Here is an 18,002-nt window from a genome sequence, read left to right as displayed (position 1 = left end):
TCTCTGCTTGTCAGTTTTATATCTAATCGTCTAATAGTGCTGCAAAACAAATTCCAACACAGGAGCCGTGCAGATCACAGCCAAATGACCAAGATTCTTGTGACAGGAGAAGTGTGCAAGATCCCAAGTTCATTTTGAGCATCACAGTGTAGCACAATAGTTTGATAACATTTTTGACAGTAGAATGACACAACTATCAACAGATGCACTGTTCTGCCACAGGACAAAATCTGCTGGGCTTAGAGACAAATTGTAAAATTCAGCCCTGCTGTCAGGGCACAGGGCTCTCCTTTACCTGGATTTCTTGCATAGTGTCTTCCTCTTTAGTGTCCGTTTTTTTCTCTATTCCCTCTCCACGCAGCAAGGCTTCCAGAGTTGTACTTTCTGATGTGAACCCATCTTTTTTCAGAGGCAGATCAACTTCTGAAAAACAAAACACACTGACTGTATGTGTCTCCCCCAGACAGTTAACAAGCAGAAAGTCAGAGATGACAAGCAGAAGACTGACAGATTTTCAAGCTTGTTTCTATCTTGAAGGAGAGTTCTTCAAGTTCTTCTTCTAACCACTAAGGATCCCCATATAGGACTCATTTCTATCTTACTGAAAACCTGCTATCTTTTCAATCGTTGTGTCTGCTTACAGGAAAAAAAGGCTGGTCATATTGTATCAGGAGGAAATAAATGGGGGAAAAATCCTTCTCCTTTATGTAAACTCCCTATGCTTCAAATAAAGAACAAAAGCAGGGCTTTCTAACACACCGAAATAACAAGTAGGAAGAGCTGATCTCCTGAAGTAGAAAAGCAGTTTAATGCAATTCAGCAGCTGGCACAGCTTGCACTGCACAGCTTACAAGTAGCATTCTCCCACACCAGGGCACATCCCACACGTGGGGAAGCAGAAAGCTAATGCGAGGGGCCAACACTGAGGACTGAAACTGAAAAAAAAAAAACAAAAACAAAACCCCGAAGGGGTGTCTTGAATTTCTAGTTAACATTGACTAGATAAAAATCTTCAGTTTGTTTTAAACAGGCCTACACCGATGAAGAAACACCAGTCAGCACAGCTCAGAGGGCAGAATCCAGCCCATAAAACAGGACCCCAGCCACTGGAGGAGAAGCCACAGGCTGGCTCGGGGCCAGGGCTGGGGCACAGGACTCCATGAGACGGCGCAGGTTTGCGAGGAAGCTTGATGCAACTTGCCATGCAAGCGAAGGAACAGAGCCTCCTTCCCCCTTCCGAATGCCGCCACTGGGTTATGAGGCTGGGCAGCAGACAGGCAAATACAGCAAATACAGTTAATTTTAGCAAAATGTTAAAATACACCTAGGGAAGAATTCTGTTTTCCTTGCAGATCCTGGCCTCCACCCTACTCATGTGGGAGTTCATTTAGAGCAACCCTATGGCAGGGAGACATCCCGAGCATCTCTTTACCTGAGAAATCCACACCTTGGCATTGTCAAGTACTCCCTCCCTCCTAAAATTACTTCCTTCCTCTGGGGCAACAGATTTATAAAATAATAATGTACAGGACCTACAGCATCTGGTGTCCTTATTTCATAGCTCTGTCCACTTCTCATCTTTTAGGACTGTGTTTTGTGTTCCCCAGTCTGCCTGAAGCTTCCTGCCTTTCTATCACCATGAGCTGTAAACTCTGCAGGGCAGAAATTCATGTGTTTATAAAGCCTCAAATCACTCCTGCAATCCAAATAATGAATGAACACTTCCACCTGGGACAGTAAAGTATAATCTGTTCCTTGGGGGCAATTGCGTCCCAGGAATATGTTTGTTCTGTATATGAAAAGCTCTAAGCCAGCAAATGATTCAGGGTGCCTGATCAGTGCTTCCACAGCACACTAGCTCAAGCCTTCTGAAGTGAGAGAGCATTGCTCAGCCAATAACCACAGAAAATCCAGCGCAAATTCCAGCAAAAGCTATTCTATTCATGGAGGGAAAGGCTGAGTACAAACCATGCAGAAAACCCAAACCACTGGGATTTTCAAAGGAAACTCCCAGGACAACTCACACAATGGGATGGGGTCAACAGTTCCCCCTTCTCATCACAAGGAGGTCTATTCAAACAGGCCCCTGGTTTTGGCATTAAGCTGTGGACACAAACCCATTATGCCACCTTCCCAAACTTCTCCCTTACTTGAGCTATAAAAGACAGAGAAGTCAACAGAGAATCGTACAGATTGAATTTCCCTGTATGAACTCCTAGTACCTCCCTCCGGATGCTAAATCCAGACATTTCAATAGAAAGAAGGGATTTTAGACTCGATTTATGTGCAAATCCTGACACTTCAAGCTAAAGTCACTAAGGAACCTCCATAATCATCTCTGGCTGAGGGCCTGGCTTGGTTTCAAAGTCCTGTGCTTAGGTGCAAAAGGGCATTTGCTTTGTATTTAGAACCTTATGGGACTGTAAAACCCAAGGGGTCATCATACATTCAGCAAGAGAAGAAGCTTCAAGCAAGCTCAAGGGCATCAGAAACAAACACATCTTCACTGTGACAAGCTATGCCTGTCTCTGGATACTGATACGCTCAGCAAATGAATGCAGTAGGAAAAGGGAATGAGCAAGGAAGGGGTGAGGGATAAATAAAATATATATGAAAGTAAAACTACTTCCTGTTTGTTCCAGAGACATTGAACATTAAGACAGAGGTAAAGGTAGGCTTTAAGGTCAAAAACCTGCAGCTGTCTTTAATAGGCATGTTTGGTTTGTGTGGTGCTGCTGCTTACCACCAGAGACATTCCAGGAGACTTTTCATACAAAATTCTCAGAGCATCTCTTAATTGTTAAATTTTACATCCCACTGACAAGGCGGTGTGAGGTAATACTTTTATTCCCAGTTTACTGATGGGGAGATTGAGTCACCAAGAAGTTAAGTCGGTGAGCAGGAACTCTGGCAAGAAGAAACTCAGGGCAGCTGCCTCCCATCTGCCCACGAAGCTTACTGCTGTTCAACTCCTTCATTTTCTTCTCCACTGGTAGCTTCTAGAAGTCCATTTTCATTCCTAAGTAGCTCTAGAAAGTGGGAAATGGCAGATGCTATCTTAACTGGACTATAAAGTTTACAGTATAAAAACCTACAAAGGTCCAAAGACAACCTCTTAGTAATGAATTCAATCTCTGTAAGAATTCAGTCCTTCCTGGAAGATGGCTAGTTTGTAAGGGAAATTACATTTCCAAACCACTTTTTGAATCCTCAGAGATAAGTCTCCAACAATCTGAACGATGGTTCAGTTAACCTAGAGAAATAGATAAACACTACTAGGGATCATTACATTCATTTCACTAAATCCCTAATTTTCTATTTCCTATTTACCTCTCCAGGATTTTCCCACAAAAGCTAGAAAAGTACCCTAAAGAAAACTGAGAAGCCAACTCAATGCCTGAAATGTAGTTTTCATCTGAAAGATCAAGGCTTCCCCCAGACCACAGGAAGTGTTGTAGGGATGCAAGGTGGGGTCCATTCCACGCACTGCCCTGCTTATGAAGGCACCAGCCGATGTCAGAAGCTTCAAACAAGGCCAGAGAGAATCTTCTAGGCTTGAGAAATTAAGCTGTGACCCCACGCTTGCCTCTGTTTGCTTTGATAGTTGTTGTGCTGTACTATGCAGTCACATCAGATGCCGCAAAAGGTATGCGTGTTGGTCAGGAGAGAAATGCAAAGAAAATAATCTACCCTAATACTACACTTCATCTTTATCTCCAACAGGTCAGTCCTGAGGGATAAGTGCAGTATTACTTCCAGTTATTCTAAATCTGGCTCTTCTGGAAATGTACAGAATAGCCCAGCCCTTTCTGAATTTCGATAACACTTTTGCCCTCGATGTTTTCCCACCTGAGCGAGTTCAACAGTGAAACCATGATTTGAAAGAAAGAGTGCTTCACTTTATTGCTTGCCCCCTTGTTCTCGCTATGAGATGGGGAAACCAGAAATTCTTGAGCAAACTTTTTTGTCATTTCTTTTTATTCATCTCCTTTTGAGGATATACAGTCACAATCTTTTCTATTACTCTGCTGTAGAAAGTTTGCCATATGGCTTTGTCCTGTCAGACTTCTCTGAATTTCCTCTTATTCTTCAGTAATCTTCCCAAGATGGGCCAATACTGCACCTGATATTTTCAGATGAAGCCACGTCCCCCATTTAAACAAATGCATTACAATATTCTTTATATTACCCCTCAGGCAGTGTCCTGCAGTGTCCAAGCTGCATACTAAGCAGAATTAGGAACCTTGTAACAGGGCCAAGAACTTCCCCTAAGTAACACTTTGAGCACGCAGGTGACAAATTAAAATGTCCATCCCGCCGCCCATTCACCAAGCACATTCAGGTCTCCCCAAGGAGGCCCAGACAGACTTCCCTGGCCACGATGGCTCTAAATAACTCTGTACTATGGGCAAATCTTTGTAGTTTACAAGGTACTCCCTCTCTCCAGCTTGTTCATTACTATATTACACAACACTGGACCAAAGACCAAACCTTGATGCAGTAGCCATTAGCCTTTTTCTATAATGAAAGTTCTTTGTTCCTTTTGTTCTTTGTTTCATCTTTTGTTCTAAAAGTTTTGATCGAAGACAATGCTTCTTTTCTCTTTGGAGGCCTATTACATACCAAAGGGTTTCAGAAAGCCTAAGTAAATTGTCAACCCCCTTATCTATTTAGTCCTTTACATATCATGTAAAGAATTTTAAGAAAGTAGTGAGACGTGCTTTTCCTCAGTTAAAAAGAGTCAGAACCTCCTATATCATCATTTCCCAGGTGCTTTACTGCTTATACCTAATTACCGTTTCAATCAATTTCTCAAATGTTCATGTAGAATTTATGGCTCTTTAAATCCTTGAATCACATCCAAATCCTTTTTAAATATAGGTAATAACATTTGCTACCCACTAATTGTTCTAAATTCTTTCTATTGCAGTTCCTAGTTTGTATCACAAGCTCTTCTTCAGATACTGCAATTTCAGAGAATGTAATCTTTATTACAAGTAATAAGTACTAGTAAAAGCACTATAACTAAAAGCTTACACTTTTATATAAAAATTTTAAGAAGGTTTGTAGATAAATTTTCTTTTGATTAGTATTGCAAATGCAGTAGCACCCGGTTAGTGTAGGAGATTCGGGAAGTAGTGAGAATCATACAAAATGGAAGTGTCAAACCAACAAAAATCATCAATGAAAAGTAAAAAGTTATTTAAGAATTCTTCCTGGTTTAATAAGCCACCGTATTATTGGTGTCACTGCTAAATATTGTGCGCATATTATAATTCAAATATGTGTGTGTGCATATAATTAAAATTTATGTTTCTTGACTTGGCAGAGTCCCTTTCATAGCGATTAAATTAACATGGTTATTTCTGCTCACCAACTCAGTGCAGCAACCTCTCTATTTATCAAGGTCCTCAGACTGTGGTGGTAGAATCTGAATGAGCACCCATGCCAGCATCATTCCTGTATCTGTTTTCTATTGAACTGCTGCCTCCAAAAGAAGCACATTTTCACAAATCCTACAAAATGGTGGGCTTTTTCAAGTTTTGATTCACGAAAATAGCTGCAAATTCCTGTCCTTAAATATGCTACATTTGGTTTACAACGCATTGGGAGCTAAGCAACTTTTCTGTGTCTCTTTGAAACATAAATTAAAAACAACCATCCCTTTTTCTATACAGTGCAATGTATTTGTTTTACAATGGATCATTTCCATCTCCACAGTAGCAGCTGCCACCCAAGCCATCATCTCTGCACACTCGTAAGCAGCTCCATTTCCAGTTCTAATTGGGAACAGAGATACTTATTGGGTGAGTTCCAGCATGATCTATCACGCCAGAGACAGCTACTATGCAAACCAAAGCAATCCGGCTTCCAAAAACCCTCTTAGACAAACACTGACTTTGCACATAGATTCTTGCGTTTTTGTTTCTTGGTGCTGGTTTTTTGGAACATAAAATGTGCCAGAGGAAACTATATATTAAGAGCCCACGAAGTGCTGTTTAAGATGGATAAATCCAAGGATATTACCTTAACAACCACTACCTCTTTAAAATCATATAGGTGGTCTGAAAAAGCCACCTAATTCACAGCAAACAGAACTACTGCTGAGCGAATGCAGCCACTAAGCTCATTAAGAGGATGTGGCAGGATGTGTCTGAAAGTGCAGTGCCGTGGCTCAGCAAGCAATTAAATCCCATGACAGTTTAAAATGAGAATCTATCAGTGTCACAAGAGTGTGAAGCCTCAGCATCTCTGCTGTTCCCACCCCCAGCGTTTTATTTATGATGGCGTATTGGGAACATGGGAAGTCAAAAAGATTATAATGAAATATGCCATATAAAAACCAGATTAAGCCTGCTCTTCTTTGGGGAAATATGCAGAGAGAGAAGCTGTCTGTTAGCTGTCGAGTTTGCAAAAGATACCATCTTTTGGGATGGTGCTCTCTGCCAGCAGACAGAGTGCCCCAGGGGAAATGGTGGTGAAAAACCCAGACAAGCAGCATCCATCCATCCATCATACGCTCATCTCCACATCTCCAAGGCACAAATATAGCGTTAGAGTGCAAAGGGTGGGGGCAGGGGGGATGGAATCCCTTAAGAAAGAAAGAGGAGACAATGCCTTACATGATAGCTGGATTTTGTAGCTTTTTTGTGCGTGTACAACCAGGCTCTCCTCAGCTTGTTTGCTTGCTTGCTTGCTTGTTATGTTCATGGCCAGTACAGTGATTTGTTACCGTCCTTGGAATGGATGCATTCGCAGCAGTGACCAGAAGCAGGTATACTAAAGGCAAGGCTCTGCAAGCTTTTTTCATAAGCATGCCTCTGCCGGGGCAGCGCAGCATGGATCTTCAGTCCTCCTGCAGATCTGGAGCTTCAAACCCCTTCTTTCACTGCACTGTCTCCTGCTACCCCAGAGGAAGATGCTCACGTTTATTGCTGTTGTGCTCTAGTCCTGACCTTCCACGGTCCCTGCTATCCCAGCCTGTTCTCCCAACACTACTGCAATTCAGCACCCATCTGTAGCAAACTTGTCAGTGCCAGTTCTAGACCTACAATCCTCTCCAACCCTGGTCCACAGGACCTCCTGCCAGACCAGCCCCAGGCCTCCCCTGAGAATAGACTAATGATAACACAGACTCTCACAATGAGTCTGAAAAGCCAAACAAATGCCCCTAGAGACTAGTAAACATCAAATTCACTTTATTTTTAATCCAAGCCAGATGCAATAAAGCCATGGCCATACTGGAGACTGTAAGGCTACTCAAGTAACTCTCTCCCCTGCCAATTCCACCCTCAAACCTCATGTATATTACTGCACTCTCAAGGTAAACAGGGCCATGGTGAGAACAAGAATCAAATAAAAAAAGAAAGATAAACCAGTTTTAGATGCAAGACTACTTGAAAACAAGAGAGTATTTGTCTCATCAGAAGCAAACTGTCGTGTGTGGAAAGAATAGTTCAGAGGACTATCTGCCATTAGGTGAAAGCTCCTCTTCAGGTTGCAGCCATGGGATCCTATAAAGCTCTGAAAGGAACCTTAGTAAGCACTTGTTGCAAATTTTGGGCACTACTGAGGTTTGCTCTAGGGAGCATTGGGAGGCTGGAAAACCCCAATGTCTCCCTAGCACCTCTTCCTGCAAAAGCTGCTAGTCTTACTGTAAGGTTGGGGGGAGTAGGGGGGGAAAGTGAAGAGATGGAAGAAGACAGAGGAAGCTGTGATATGGGGAGACCGTATAAGTTCACTCTTCAGCCTTTGTGTAAACTGCAGAAAAATCAGAGGACAACTTGGAATTTTAAGACAAGGATCCGATGGAAAGCTTCTACCAGCCCCTAGCTAAAATATGTCCCAGGAGGCAACAACACAACAGGAAGGAGAAATAAGGCTGCAGAAAACAGCAGAGACCCTCAAACATAAGGTTGAGCATTGTTTAGTTTAACCCATCATCAAAATGTGGACTTTACAAGCAGCTGTATTTCTTTGGCAGACTAGAATGCCTCTATAAAATCTCTCAATAAAAAAAAAAAAAACAAAAAAAAAACAGCTCTCCTGTCGGTTGTCTCTTGGAAGTTCTTTACAGATTTATTTCTCAGCACAGATATAAATCATTGTCACATATAATATACTGTACCTGCTTCTCAAAGACTGCCAAATTACAATATCAGGCTAAATGCTGGATCAGGTAACTACCCTCAGGGCTCAAATCGTGAAGGAATATCTCCATTCAATAACATTATTCTAGCACTCATTTGTGTTCTGGTCACTCTTCCATTTGCGTTCTAGATGGGCTCACACTGTACAAGGACTTTTGCAGCATCAGGCAACACTGTAGGCAGTATTGAGGGACAGAGGCTGGGTAACTGCCCTCCCTTGGGCTTTGCATCACCCTAACAGGGTTTCTGGACTATTTGGAGTAAGAGAATAACTTGGCCTACCTATCTGCAAGAGGTGAGTGATATAGATACACTCACACAGATGGATGGGCCTTTTGACCCATCGGAAGAAGCAGAATCTGATTACTGTCCAGTAACAGGACAGCTATCAGCAAACACCAGTCACCCCCTCACCGCACAGCTGTGCCAGTCACCCCTCCACCGCACACTCTGCAAATGGTAACGGGGAGCGGACCTCCACTGCAATCAACCATACCATTTCCATATGTGACAGCGCCAAATAAAACCACTCATATTGAATGCAAACTCATACATAAACCAGGAATAAAACCAGCCATGCTGTAACCTTGCTGCAAATTCTGCATAGCTTCTCCTCTTCCTTATCGAGGACAGTGGAGGGGATACCTTTAGTAATAGATAAATCTCTGTAATGCAGTTATCTCTCAACTGCAGTGCACAAGCATCCCAATTAATTCAGTCCGGGCCTAGCAGAGCCGGCACTAAGCCAGAGCTGATAAACCTGCCAAAGCCAATCTGAGTCCTGCAATGATTCTTGGGAGCCTGCTCTGTGCTTTCTCATGCTCCAGACTGTAGGGGGTTATTTGCTTGAGTGCAGTGCTCAGCTCCGGCTGGCTCCACATGCCCACATGATGCGGCAACTCCATTAATGAGGCCCTTCTAAAACCCAAAGCACTAGGGAGTGGGCAGAGACACCCAGTCAGCTCTGAAGACATCAGCAAGGATGCAGTGGGGCTTATTAGCACCACACAGCCAGATTACAGGTGTCCCGGTCCTGATCCTGCACCCCTGCCTGCACAGCTCCCGCTTGCGGGAAGACAGTGCTCTGCAACCCAGGCTCGCCTGGGGAGCAGGATAGACATGTTTGCATGGCTCAGTGTCTGAAGAAGCCCCCCACGCCAAGCAGAGCTGTTTCAGCGTCCCTGGCTCAGTAAAGACCAAACCTGTATAAACCACTGAAGAACAGAAAGGCTGCAGCAAAGTGGCAATGATTTTTGGATGGGATAGGGAACAATCGTCCTAGACACAGGCCTTGGCATCGCTGCTGTCTCACCATGTGATCTTGGGCCAAACTCTAACAAAGGTACCGTCTGCTTTTCCATCATCTGTCAAATGGAGATAGTCTTCATCTATCCTTTGGGGTTTGGTAGGGCTTGTTTAGTATTCATTGGCATTCAGGCATTCAAATAAAATGCACCAAAACCACAAGGTGTTCTTACAGGTTCTCGCAAAGCCAGGTTTAAACACATTTTTTTCCAGCCAAGAAAAACACTGAAAAAGCAAGACTATTTCCACAGATACCAGATTTCAGTGGCCAATTCACAAATTCCAAGGAATGAGGATAATATTTACTCATCCTATAAGATGCATCTGACAGACAAAGCTATATAATTGAAAAATGTTATAAGAAGGAAGGCTTGTAATAGAAAAACGGCATGAGATGCTAGTAGATATCCTTTCAGAAATGGGAAAGAACAAAGCAAATCATCTACTGAGATGCTCAGATCTCTTGCCACAAAAAGGCAAGAAATTCCAAGAGGCCTATAAAGCGTTTAGACAAAAAGGTGAACTCTAGAATTAATAACAGAATGGTAAACAGGAAGATTAATGGCACCAGAGAAAATGCAGATGGTGAAGCCCAGCCTGCAGGCTCAGCAAGACTCTGAATAGGGAGGGGGGAAAAAGGCAAGGTGTAAACAAGGTGACCTTCAAAGCCACGGGAATGCCTGCCAACAGGCCAGCCAGAGGGCATCCCGAGACACAGATGTGCCATCTGGGGTAGGCTGTCTCATGACAACACGAACAAGATTTGTCTTTTTCAAAATTTGCAGGGAAGCAAAATGGGTAGCAGCATAAAATATGACCATTCGTTCAAAAGGGGCACAATTATATGCACAGGTTGGAAAAGGATGCTATCTATTTCATAAAGAAAACACGAAAGAATTCCCACTCAGAAAGGTCTTGTGCCCACTTGTAAAGCCTGCGCACGCAAGATGTGGGGGAAGAGAAACTGGTTTTCACTAAACAAATGTTTTCCTTGAGGGTTTATGTTTTAGGTTTAGGGTAAAAAGAAACAAAACAAAACAACCTCAGCAGAAACTGTAAAGCAGCCCTTTAAACCCACAATGAGAGAAAATGCAGATGGTGAAGCCCAGCCTGCAGGCTCAGCAAGACTCTGAATAGGGAGGGGGGAAAAAGGCAAGGTGTAAACAAGGTGACCTTCAAAGCCACGGGAATGCCTGCCAACAGGCCAGCCAGAGGGCATCCCGAGACACAGATGTGCCATCTGGGGTAGGCTGTCTCATGACAACACGAACAAGATTTGTCTTTTTCAAAATTTGCAGGGAAGCAAAATGGGTAGCAGCATAAAATATGACCATTCGTTCAAAAGGGGCACAATTATATGCACAGGTTGGAAAAGGATGCTATCTATTTCATAAAGAAAACACGAAAGAATTCCCACTCAGAAAGGTCTTGTGCCCACTTGTAAAGCCTGCGCACGCAAGATGTGGGGGAAGAGAAACTGGTTTTCACTAAACAAATGTTTTCCTTGAGGGTTTATGTTTTAGGTTTAGGGTAAAAAGAAACAAAACAAAACAAAACAACCTCAGCAGAAACTGTAAAGCAGCCCTTTAAACCCACAATGATATAAATTTTCCCCATCTTGGCTTAAGTCTATTCACTCCAGATGGCACGTTTGGGTTGAAAGCAGGTAAAGATTCCTCAGACACATCTCTGTGTCCAATATCTGCTTTTACAGAGTTCCCTTCTTCCGTCTCAGTGCTTAGTTGGGCCTTGAATCTCCTAAAAAGCTTTGTGTATGCCTAGGAGATCTCAGTTCTTTGCCTACAGTAAAAAGTGGGATAGGGAAATCTCCTACCACCAGGTCTGCAGGGGAGCCTGGCTCTTTCAGACCTGATGCTTAGATCATTGAGGTCAACCAGGAAAATTAAAAAGTAAATGCAATCACACGTTTTTTGAATATGTCAATCAAACACCGCAGTGGGACACTGCTAAGGGGAACAATGCTACCTCTAAATAAGTCTTCTACAAAATAAGCCAAACATGTTCTGCTGTGATATCCAGAGGCAAGAATTTTAGGGGAAAACAGAATAAGCAACCACATTACAGCCCACCATGGATAAAAAGCAGACCCTAGCTGTGGGAGTCCAGCAAGTAGTGAATTCACACACCTCTTTTCCTTCCATCCTGGCTGGAAGTACATCAAATCTGGGTATTTCAGGCAAAACTGGCCCATCTGAGTTCAGTGCTGAAATCAGTTAATTCAGTGCTAAGCGTACAAGCAGACATACTTGAATGGTTTTTATTCTGAAGGGCTGCATACCAACTGCAACAAAGGCATTGGCATGACCTCCAGCTTTGCAGTAGAAACCCCGGGTGCCGGATGAGCTCAGGCAGCCTGTGCAAAGCCTGTGCGGCCCCAGCGCTGTTGCTTCAAGCAGGCTTGACTCAAGCAACCGACAGGAGCTGCCATCATGGCTCTGGACATCACTACATACCTTTCTCCAGAAAGCCCCACCACGTGGCTCTGTCGATTGCTTTTTGAGTAGAACAGGAAGGGAGAGATGAAGTACACATCTGAAAACACTGAAGGGGCATTGAGGAAGGAATCAGGCAGAACAAGGGAGAAAAACAACAAGATGGAGGAAAGCTATTATATTCCTTCTCCTTGCCTACTGCAGCTGAACTATGGCAGGCTTGTTCTGAAAACTGCCACAGAAAAGTCTGAAAAATGGAAGCTCTGGGCCTTGAATTATGCCGTTTCGATATCTCTCTCCTTTCTCCTCTCTGCTAACAGAGAAACACTGTAAACTCCTAGATGCTGAAAAAACACATTCCAGGCCCTTTCCGCACCTTACAAAACACAACGAGAACAGATGATAATGGGGAAGAGGGAGAGATAGCCATGCAAGGGGAAAATGGAGTGAAATAGAGAAGAGTTGCTCTTCTCTCCTTTCCCCCTGCTCAGCTTTCATTTCCCTTTGTTCATCTAACGTTAAGCCAAACTAAGCCAAAGGAGCTGCCGTGCTGGGCTACAAGATTGATGGCTGCAGGCAAACTCCACAGTGAAGAGACGGATGACTGGTCATTTCCCCTGATGCACTGAGAAACATCCATCCTTGCAGCCATGCTGAGCCCATTTGTGCTCCCTTTGAAAAGGGAGATAAGCACGGGCAGCTGGAGGCACCTGAGTGTCCTTCTCCCTCAGAAGGACACAGTTATACTCCTCTGGGTTCCTTGAGAAGGTCGCTCTGTCCATCCCTGAACATCTGGCTGTGGGATTTGCTAACTCTCTCCCTCCCCCAGCAATCATCCATCTATTAGAGCACAGTGCAGGTCGGAAGAAAACGGTGAAGAGAATGGTGTGACAACCTCATCAATCTACAGCTACACGCTTGGCTATTTAGTTTTCTTTACGCTATTCCTAAATGGGAGGAAGAGAATTGCTACTGGTATGAAAGAGTAGATTGTGGAAATGGCAACGTGGATTGGAGTAAGTCCTTATGACTATTAAAATGTTGTGCATGTACTAAAGCAGTAGGGAACTAATTAACATTCAGGATTGAAAGGCAAAACAAAAAAGTTGGATGCACTCTGGTTCCATCTGTAGCACTTGCTGAGAGTTCAGATGTACTTGGGGCATCATCTTTAGCAGAGAGAGGTTAATTTTTTTTATTTTGCCCATCCAGATTTTAACAGCAAGCTCCCTGGAAGAATATACTGTAAGTATATTTATAGTGCCAACCCTGGTATAGCAGCTTCAGAGGCACAAAGCACTTAATCCTGACTCCTTTCTATTTAGTTAATAGTGTCTTTGTTTGCTGATACTGTCCTGGTCTATAGCATTGCTCACAGATACAGCCTCTGTGTTCCCAGTTCTCCTGCCGTGCTGCTACCTCACTTGAGCAATGAGCAGTACATGGCAGATGTGCCCATAGCATCATTTACAAATACAGCATCACTCCAGAAATTCCTGTAACTATGAACCTCAGTTTGTCAGAGTAGCACATATCTATCTGTAACTGTGTCATTCACAGACATTGCACCAAGGAAATCATGAGAAGATAAAAACATTCAGCATCTCTCAAAACCACAAAGAAATTAGTCACTTGCTTAAAGCGTTTAAATGTAGTTTTAGCACTCTAACTGTCTGAGCTTTGAAAATTTGTCTTTTATTCCCATCATGCAATGCTGTTTATTTTAGGCCAACAACAAAAGAATTTTCACTACAGCTCTGTAGGACATGCATAGGATATTAATCATGACCGTATGTGTTCCTAAGACATCAGCCCCATACTTCCCGAGGGCAATCACATGCATTCAGAAGGGGATCATTTCCATCAAGAAGAGCAAAGTTTTCATCCTTTCTCCTACATCGAGAATCATGGCTTTAGCTGATGGAAATTCCTGCTCGTTGTAGTCTTTAATGGAACTGTACCTACCTACAACAGCTAAGGTCCTGGCCCTAAATTAACTTGCTTGTTTAAGGGGAACCATGTTTCAAGTGCATCCTAAGAAAGCCACATCCATCTATTCCATTCTTAATTCTCCTCCAAACATATATTGCATCGACCCTCCTTCCCCCAAGGAGTTCATTATTGGGAATGGACGCCATGGCAAACACTGGTGGTGTCAGAATCCTGAAGCATAAAATACCCGTAAGAAACTACTAAGCAATCAAATGCAAAATGCAGGGAATGTTGAAATTATTTGTAATCTAGTAAAAAAATACTTACTATCTCTCAGGTACAAGATGATTATGAGGCTGTAAAATGTTTACTCCAGAGAACAGGAATGACAGAATTAAGACTTCCACCCAGAACGGTGGTGGGAGGCGCACGGATGTGGGAGGGGAAGCCAACACACTCTCCATTCTACCCTCAGCAAATCTTCCATTCTACTCTCAGCAAACCTGTAAAGCTTGGCTTGTAAGATTTCAAACTGGACTTTATATTACCATTTATTGCTCATTCCTTTATATTACGCACCAGAAAAATATCACCTGCTATAAATTTTATAATATTCCAGACTACAAAACAATTTTATTTGCTGTGTGTCAGAAGAACAACAAAATTGAATAAATTTTTTAATAATCATATTTTGAATGTAATAATATTCCATAATCTTCTTGCTATTTTTTGTTGACATTTTCTTCTATAAAATAGTGCACAGGTGCTACTATACAGTTGGTCTAGTAGCCCGATGACTATATTGGGCTCTATCTCGCATGATGCTGAGTACCAAACCTGCAAGTCTGGTCCAACCCAGTACTTTACATGTGGATTTAATTTTAAGCATGTGACAAGTCCCATTAATTATGAAAAGACCATTCATGTTCTTAAAGCCCAAGCTCAGGTGCTTTCCTTGTCTGGGGTTAGACAGCTTGGCATCTTACAAAACTAAGCCCTGGGGACTTGATCCTATAAACCCTTTTTCATGTGATTACCAGAGAACTCCCAGGACTACTCACATGAACATGTAAGATAGATGGAGTGAATTAGATAAAATATACCCATTTCATAGGATCTTGTGCCCAGTACTTGCATCTAAACTATTTTTGCACTTCAAAAAAATCCTTTTGCCGATGTGGCTTTATTCTTCTTCAGGCATCGGTACCAGCTAAGCTAAGAAAAGTGCCAGGAAGTTCGCCAGCAAAGCTGTTCGGGTTCAGCTCTAGCTGCAGGACTCCTACAGGGCAGGTGGCTTCCCAGCCGCCCCTCCCCTTCACTGGAGAGGTGAGGATTTGTGCCATGGGGGAAAGGAATCTGCCAGGTTCCAGCATTTCCCCAGGTACCATCCCCTGGCACTTCCCCAGGGGTTCCCATACCCCTTTCCTCCTGACAAGCCCTGGGGGAACTGCTTGGGGCAGCCTAAAGCCACTTTTTTTTTAAGAAAAGATTCTCATCCTCAGCTTGCCTGCACTCCCCTCTTTCTAAGGTTAAATCTGTTTATTTCAGAAATAAGTAATCCTGATGGTTACTTACAAACATCAATGTTAACTTCGTAATAAGGGGATAAATCCCACAGCATTTTACCTCTCCGGCAGGAATAACGTGTCTCCTAGAGACACGGCATTCACAGGCAGGCCTTGGCAGCTTAAGAGGCACGTGCTGAAAAACCTCTTCCCAAAGACGCGTCCTAGCACCCAGATGTAGGTCAACCACACAGTAGCCAAGAAAAGCGAAAGAGCAGAACAATGGGCTCAATAACATGGAAAAGGTAGTGGCACCACAAGAAAGCTCCCTCTCAAGCAGCCCAGGTATTTCAAGCCAATGCCATCTCCGCTGCCTGAGCCCTGCAAAAGCTTTCCTCACGTCCTGCAGATCGAGCCCCAAGGCATGACCTGCAAGTTACACCATAGATGCTCTGAGGAGTTCGTTAGCACAACCCGTTCCTTCAATTTAATGGCCTACTTGCAGCAACCAAATAATTTTTCAAAACAGCCTGGCTGCAAAGTCACCGTAACTCCATTTTCACGAGTATACTAAATACAGCTGAGACTACACACCAGCGGAAAAACTATCTCTAAGTGGCTGCATTGCTTCTGAAATCACCTCAGCCTCATATCCGTAGGTCGCTGCACATGCAGCCTTGTTTCCCGTTCTCAGGGACGAGACACAGAGAACTCCGACAGATATAAAGATTTAACAGTTTCCAAAATTGCCTTATCTTGTTCAGTTGCAACTTCTGCCTTAGCCTGATGACTAGAGCCAGAGGGATCTGGCTTCAATAGGCTTTTGATCAAAACCCTGAGAGGTTCCAAAGCCTAGTGGCTTCTTCATGCAGCTCTCTCCTAATTATGCGAACTGGCTCAGCCACACAAGAACCAGGAGTAATCCCAGGTGATTCATACGAGCACTGGTAAAACCGTGCATATAAAATACTTGTAGTGACCTGTTCCAGATCCCACAAGTGAAAGAGAAACTATTTACACAAAGTTAATCCTGTAAATTCTAGCAGCATGACTGCAGAGTTAAGCAGCAGAAACAATGCTTTTGTTTTCTTGACTGGACTATTTATAGGTTATTTGCTTTTCTAGAAATGAGCACGTTTTAATTCCATACCTGCAAAATCATGAAATCCCATTTGGGCAAAAATACATATCTACTCACATCCTTGAACATACTGCGCTGAATTAGCCTAGGAATTTGCAGCTCATCACATATAACAATACCCAGCAAGAACAGTGCACGATTTGAAGGAGAAGTTATCACAGCCCCGGCCATCATGACAAACAGAAGGCCAGCTCATCTGTGGCCAAAAAGAAGCAAGAAGAGTTACACTGTGCAAAACCTGAGATATCTTTCTAACACTTACACTGCACAGCCAGCCTTGTGAAAACTGGCTCAACAATTCACCTACGGTGAGTCTCTTTATTTGTATATATGGGCGTGTGACAAATTAGTTGTTTTTCATCACCATCCTGGTACGCATAAGCCCAGGTTTTTCACCAGAGCTGGTAAACTTTCATACCAGTTTTGCAAGGCTTCATGCTGGTGGCCAAAACGTTTAATACTGGCACTTTAAAGGCTTGGCAAGTAGCACATTTTATTCATACATTCCTTCAAATAAAAAGGTCTCCCCTACACCCCCCACCCCGAAAAAAATCTCTAAAAGGATTTATTAACTGTCTGTTAGGCACTTCTCTGAGCCAAACAAATAAAATTAATGTTTTAGCACCTCCATTTTACACACTGAGAAGCTGGGAGAAAAAGAGATATTCCATTGGGCCTGATGCTCTGTAGTCCTGTAGAGGGTACAGGCAATGTAAGTACATGATAGTGGGGCAGGACATCAAATGCAGAGATTGGCACCTCTACTGCAGACTGGCAATGGGACAAAGATACTTCACTGTAGGACTTCTACATCATGATTCAGCACCAGCAAATACATGCAGAAAGGGACAGGTTCTCTGGTATTCTTAGTGCCATGTAAGAAAAGGAAAGCAAACTTTATCTGGCCAGAGATTTGGACCAGCAAAGGTCCCTGTTGTAGGAAGAATTTAAAGGTGGTGGGTGAGGTGGAATTTAAAGGTGGTGGGTGAGTCTGGTTAAATATGTGTGTAAAAGGGAGAAGCCGATTCACAAGGAGGCCCCGCACTGATGAGCTTTCTCTTGGTGACAGAAAGTCACTTTTTCTAGCCCAAGTCGTAGCTGGATGTGTAAGTGCCATAGAGCAGCAGCTCTTGCCTGTGGTGCCATGTCCTGCTGTGAACAATCTGAAGGCAAGATTAGCGGAGAATTGGAACCTACTGTTTTGATTCAGTAGCATTGATGGACTCATCTGTAAGCTGCAGGCTTAGCTGATGAATAAACACCTACTTATATTTAGGCCAATACTTAGGTTCTTTGCTGGATAAGAAGCCCAAAAGAGAAGGCCCAGCAGAAATCAGTATTTATTTTGGTATAAATAAAAGCTAGAGCTAATAAAAAATTAATTTTCCCCCCATTTGCATGAGAGGTTCCTAATTTGCTAATGAAACGATAGAAAAAAACAGTTCAGGTGTTTAGGGATTCCTACAGTCATGACAAATGTTCCCTTTTTCCTCACACATTGAAATTTCCTATTTAG

At 43.1% G+C, this 18,002-nt stretch overlaps 1 protein-coding gene across 1 annotated transcript in view; it reads right to left on the bottom strand.

Moving 5' to 3' along the window:
• DPF3 (double PHD fingers 3) overlaps positions 1 to 18,002 on the bottom strand; it is a 92,230-nt gene that overhangs the window by 61,895 nt on the left and 12,333 nt on the right. The window contains exon 3 of the mRNA XM_035900953.1: positions 296 to 423. Within this exon, the coding sequence (XP_035756846.1) occupies positions 296 to 423 (128 nt within the window). The remainder of the gene's footprint in view (positions 1 to 295; positions 424 to 18,002) is intronic.

The sequence above is a fragment of the Egretta garzetta genome, unplaced genomic scaffold, assembly GCF_000687185.1.
Source record: "Egretta garzetta isolate BGI_Z169 unplaced genomic scaffold, ASM68718v1 scaffold828, whole genome shotgun sequence".
Lineage (NCBI taxonomy): Eukaryota > Metazoa > Chordata > Aves > Pelecaniformes > Ardeidae > Egretta > Egretta garzetta.
This window is presented reverse-complemented; position numbering and strand designations above follow the sequence as displayed.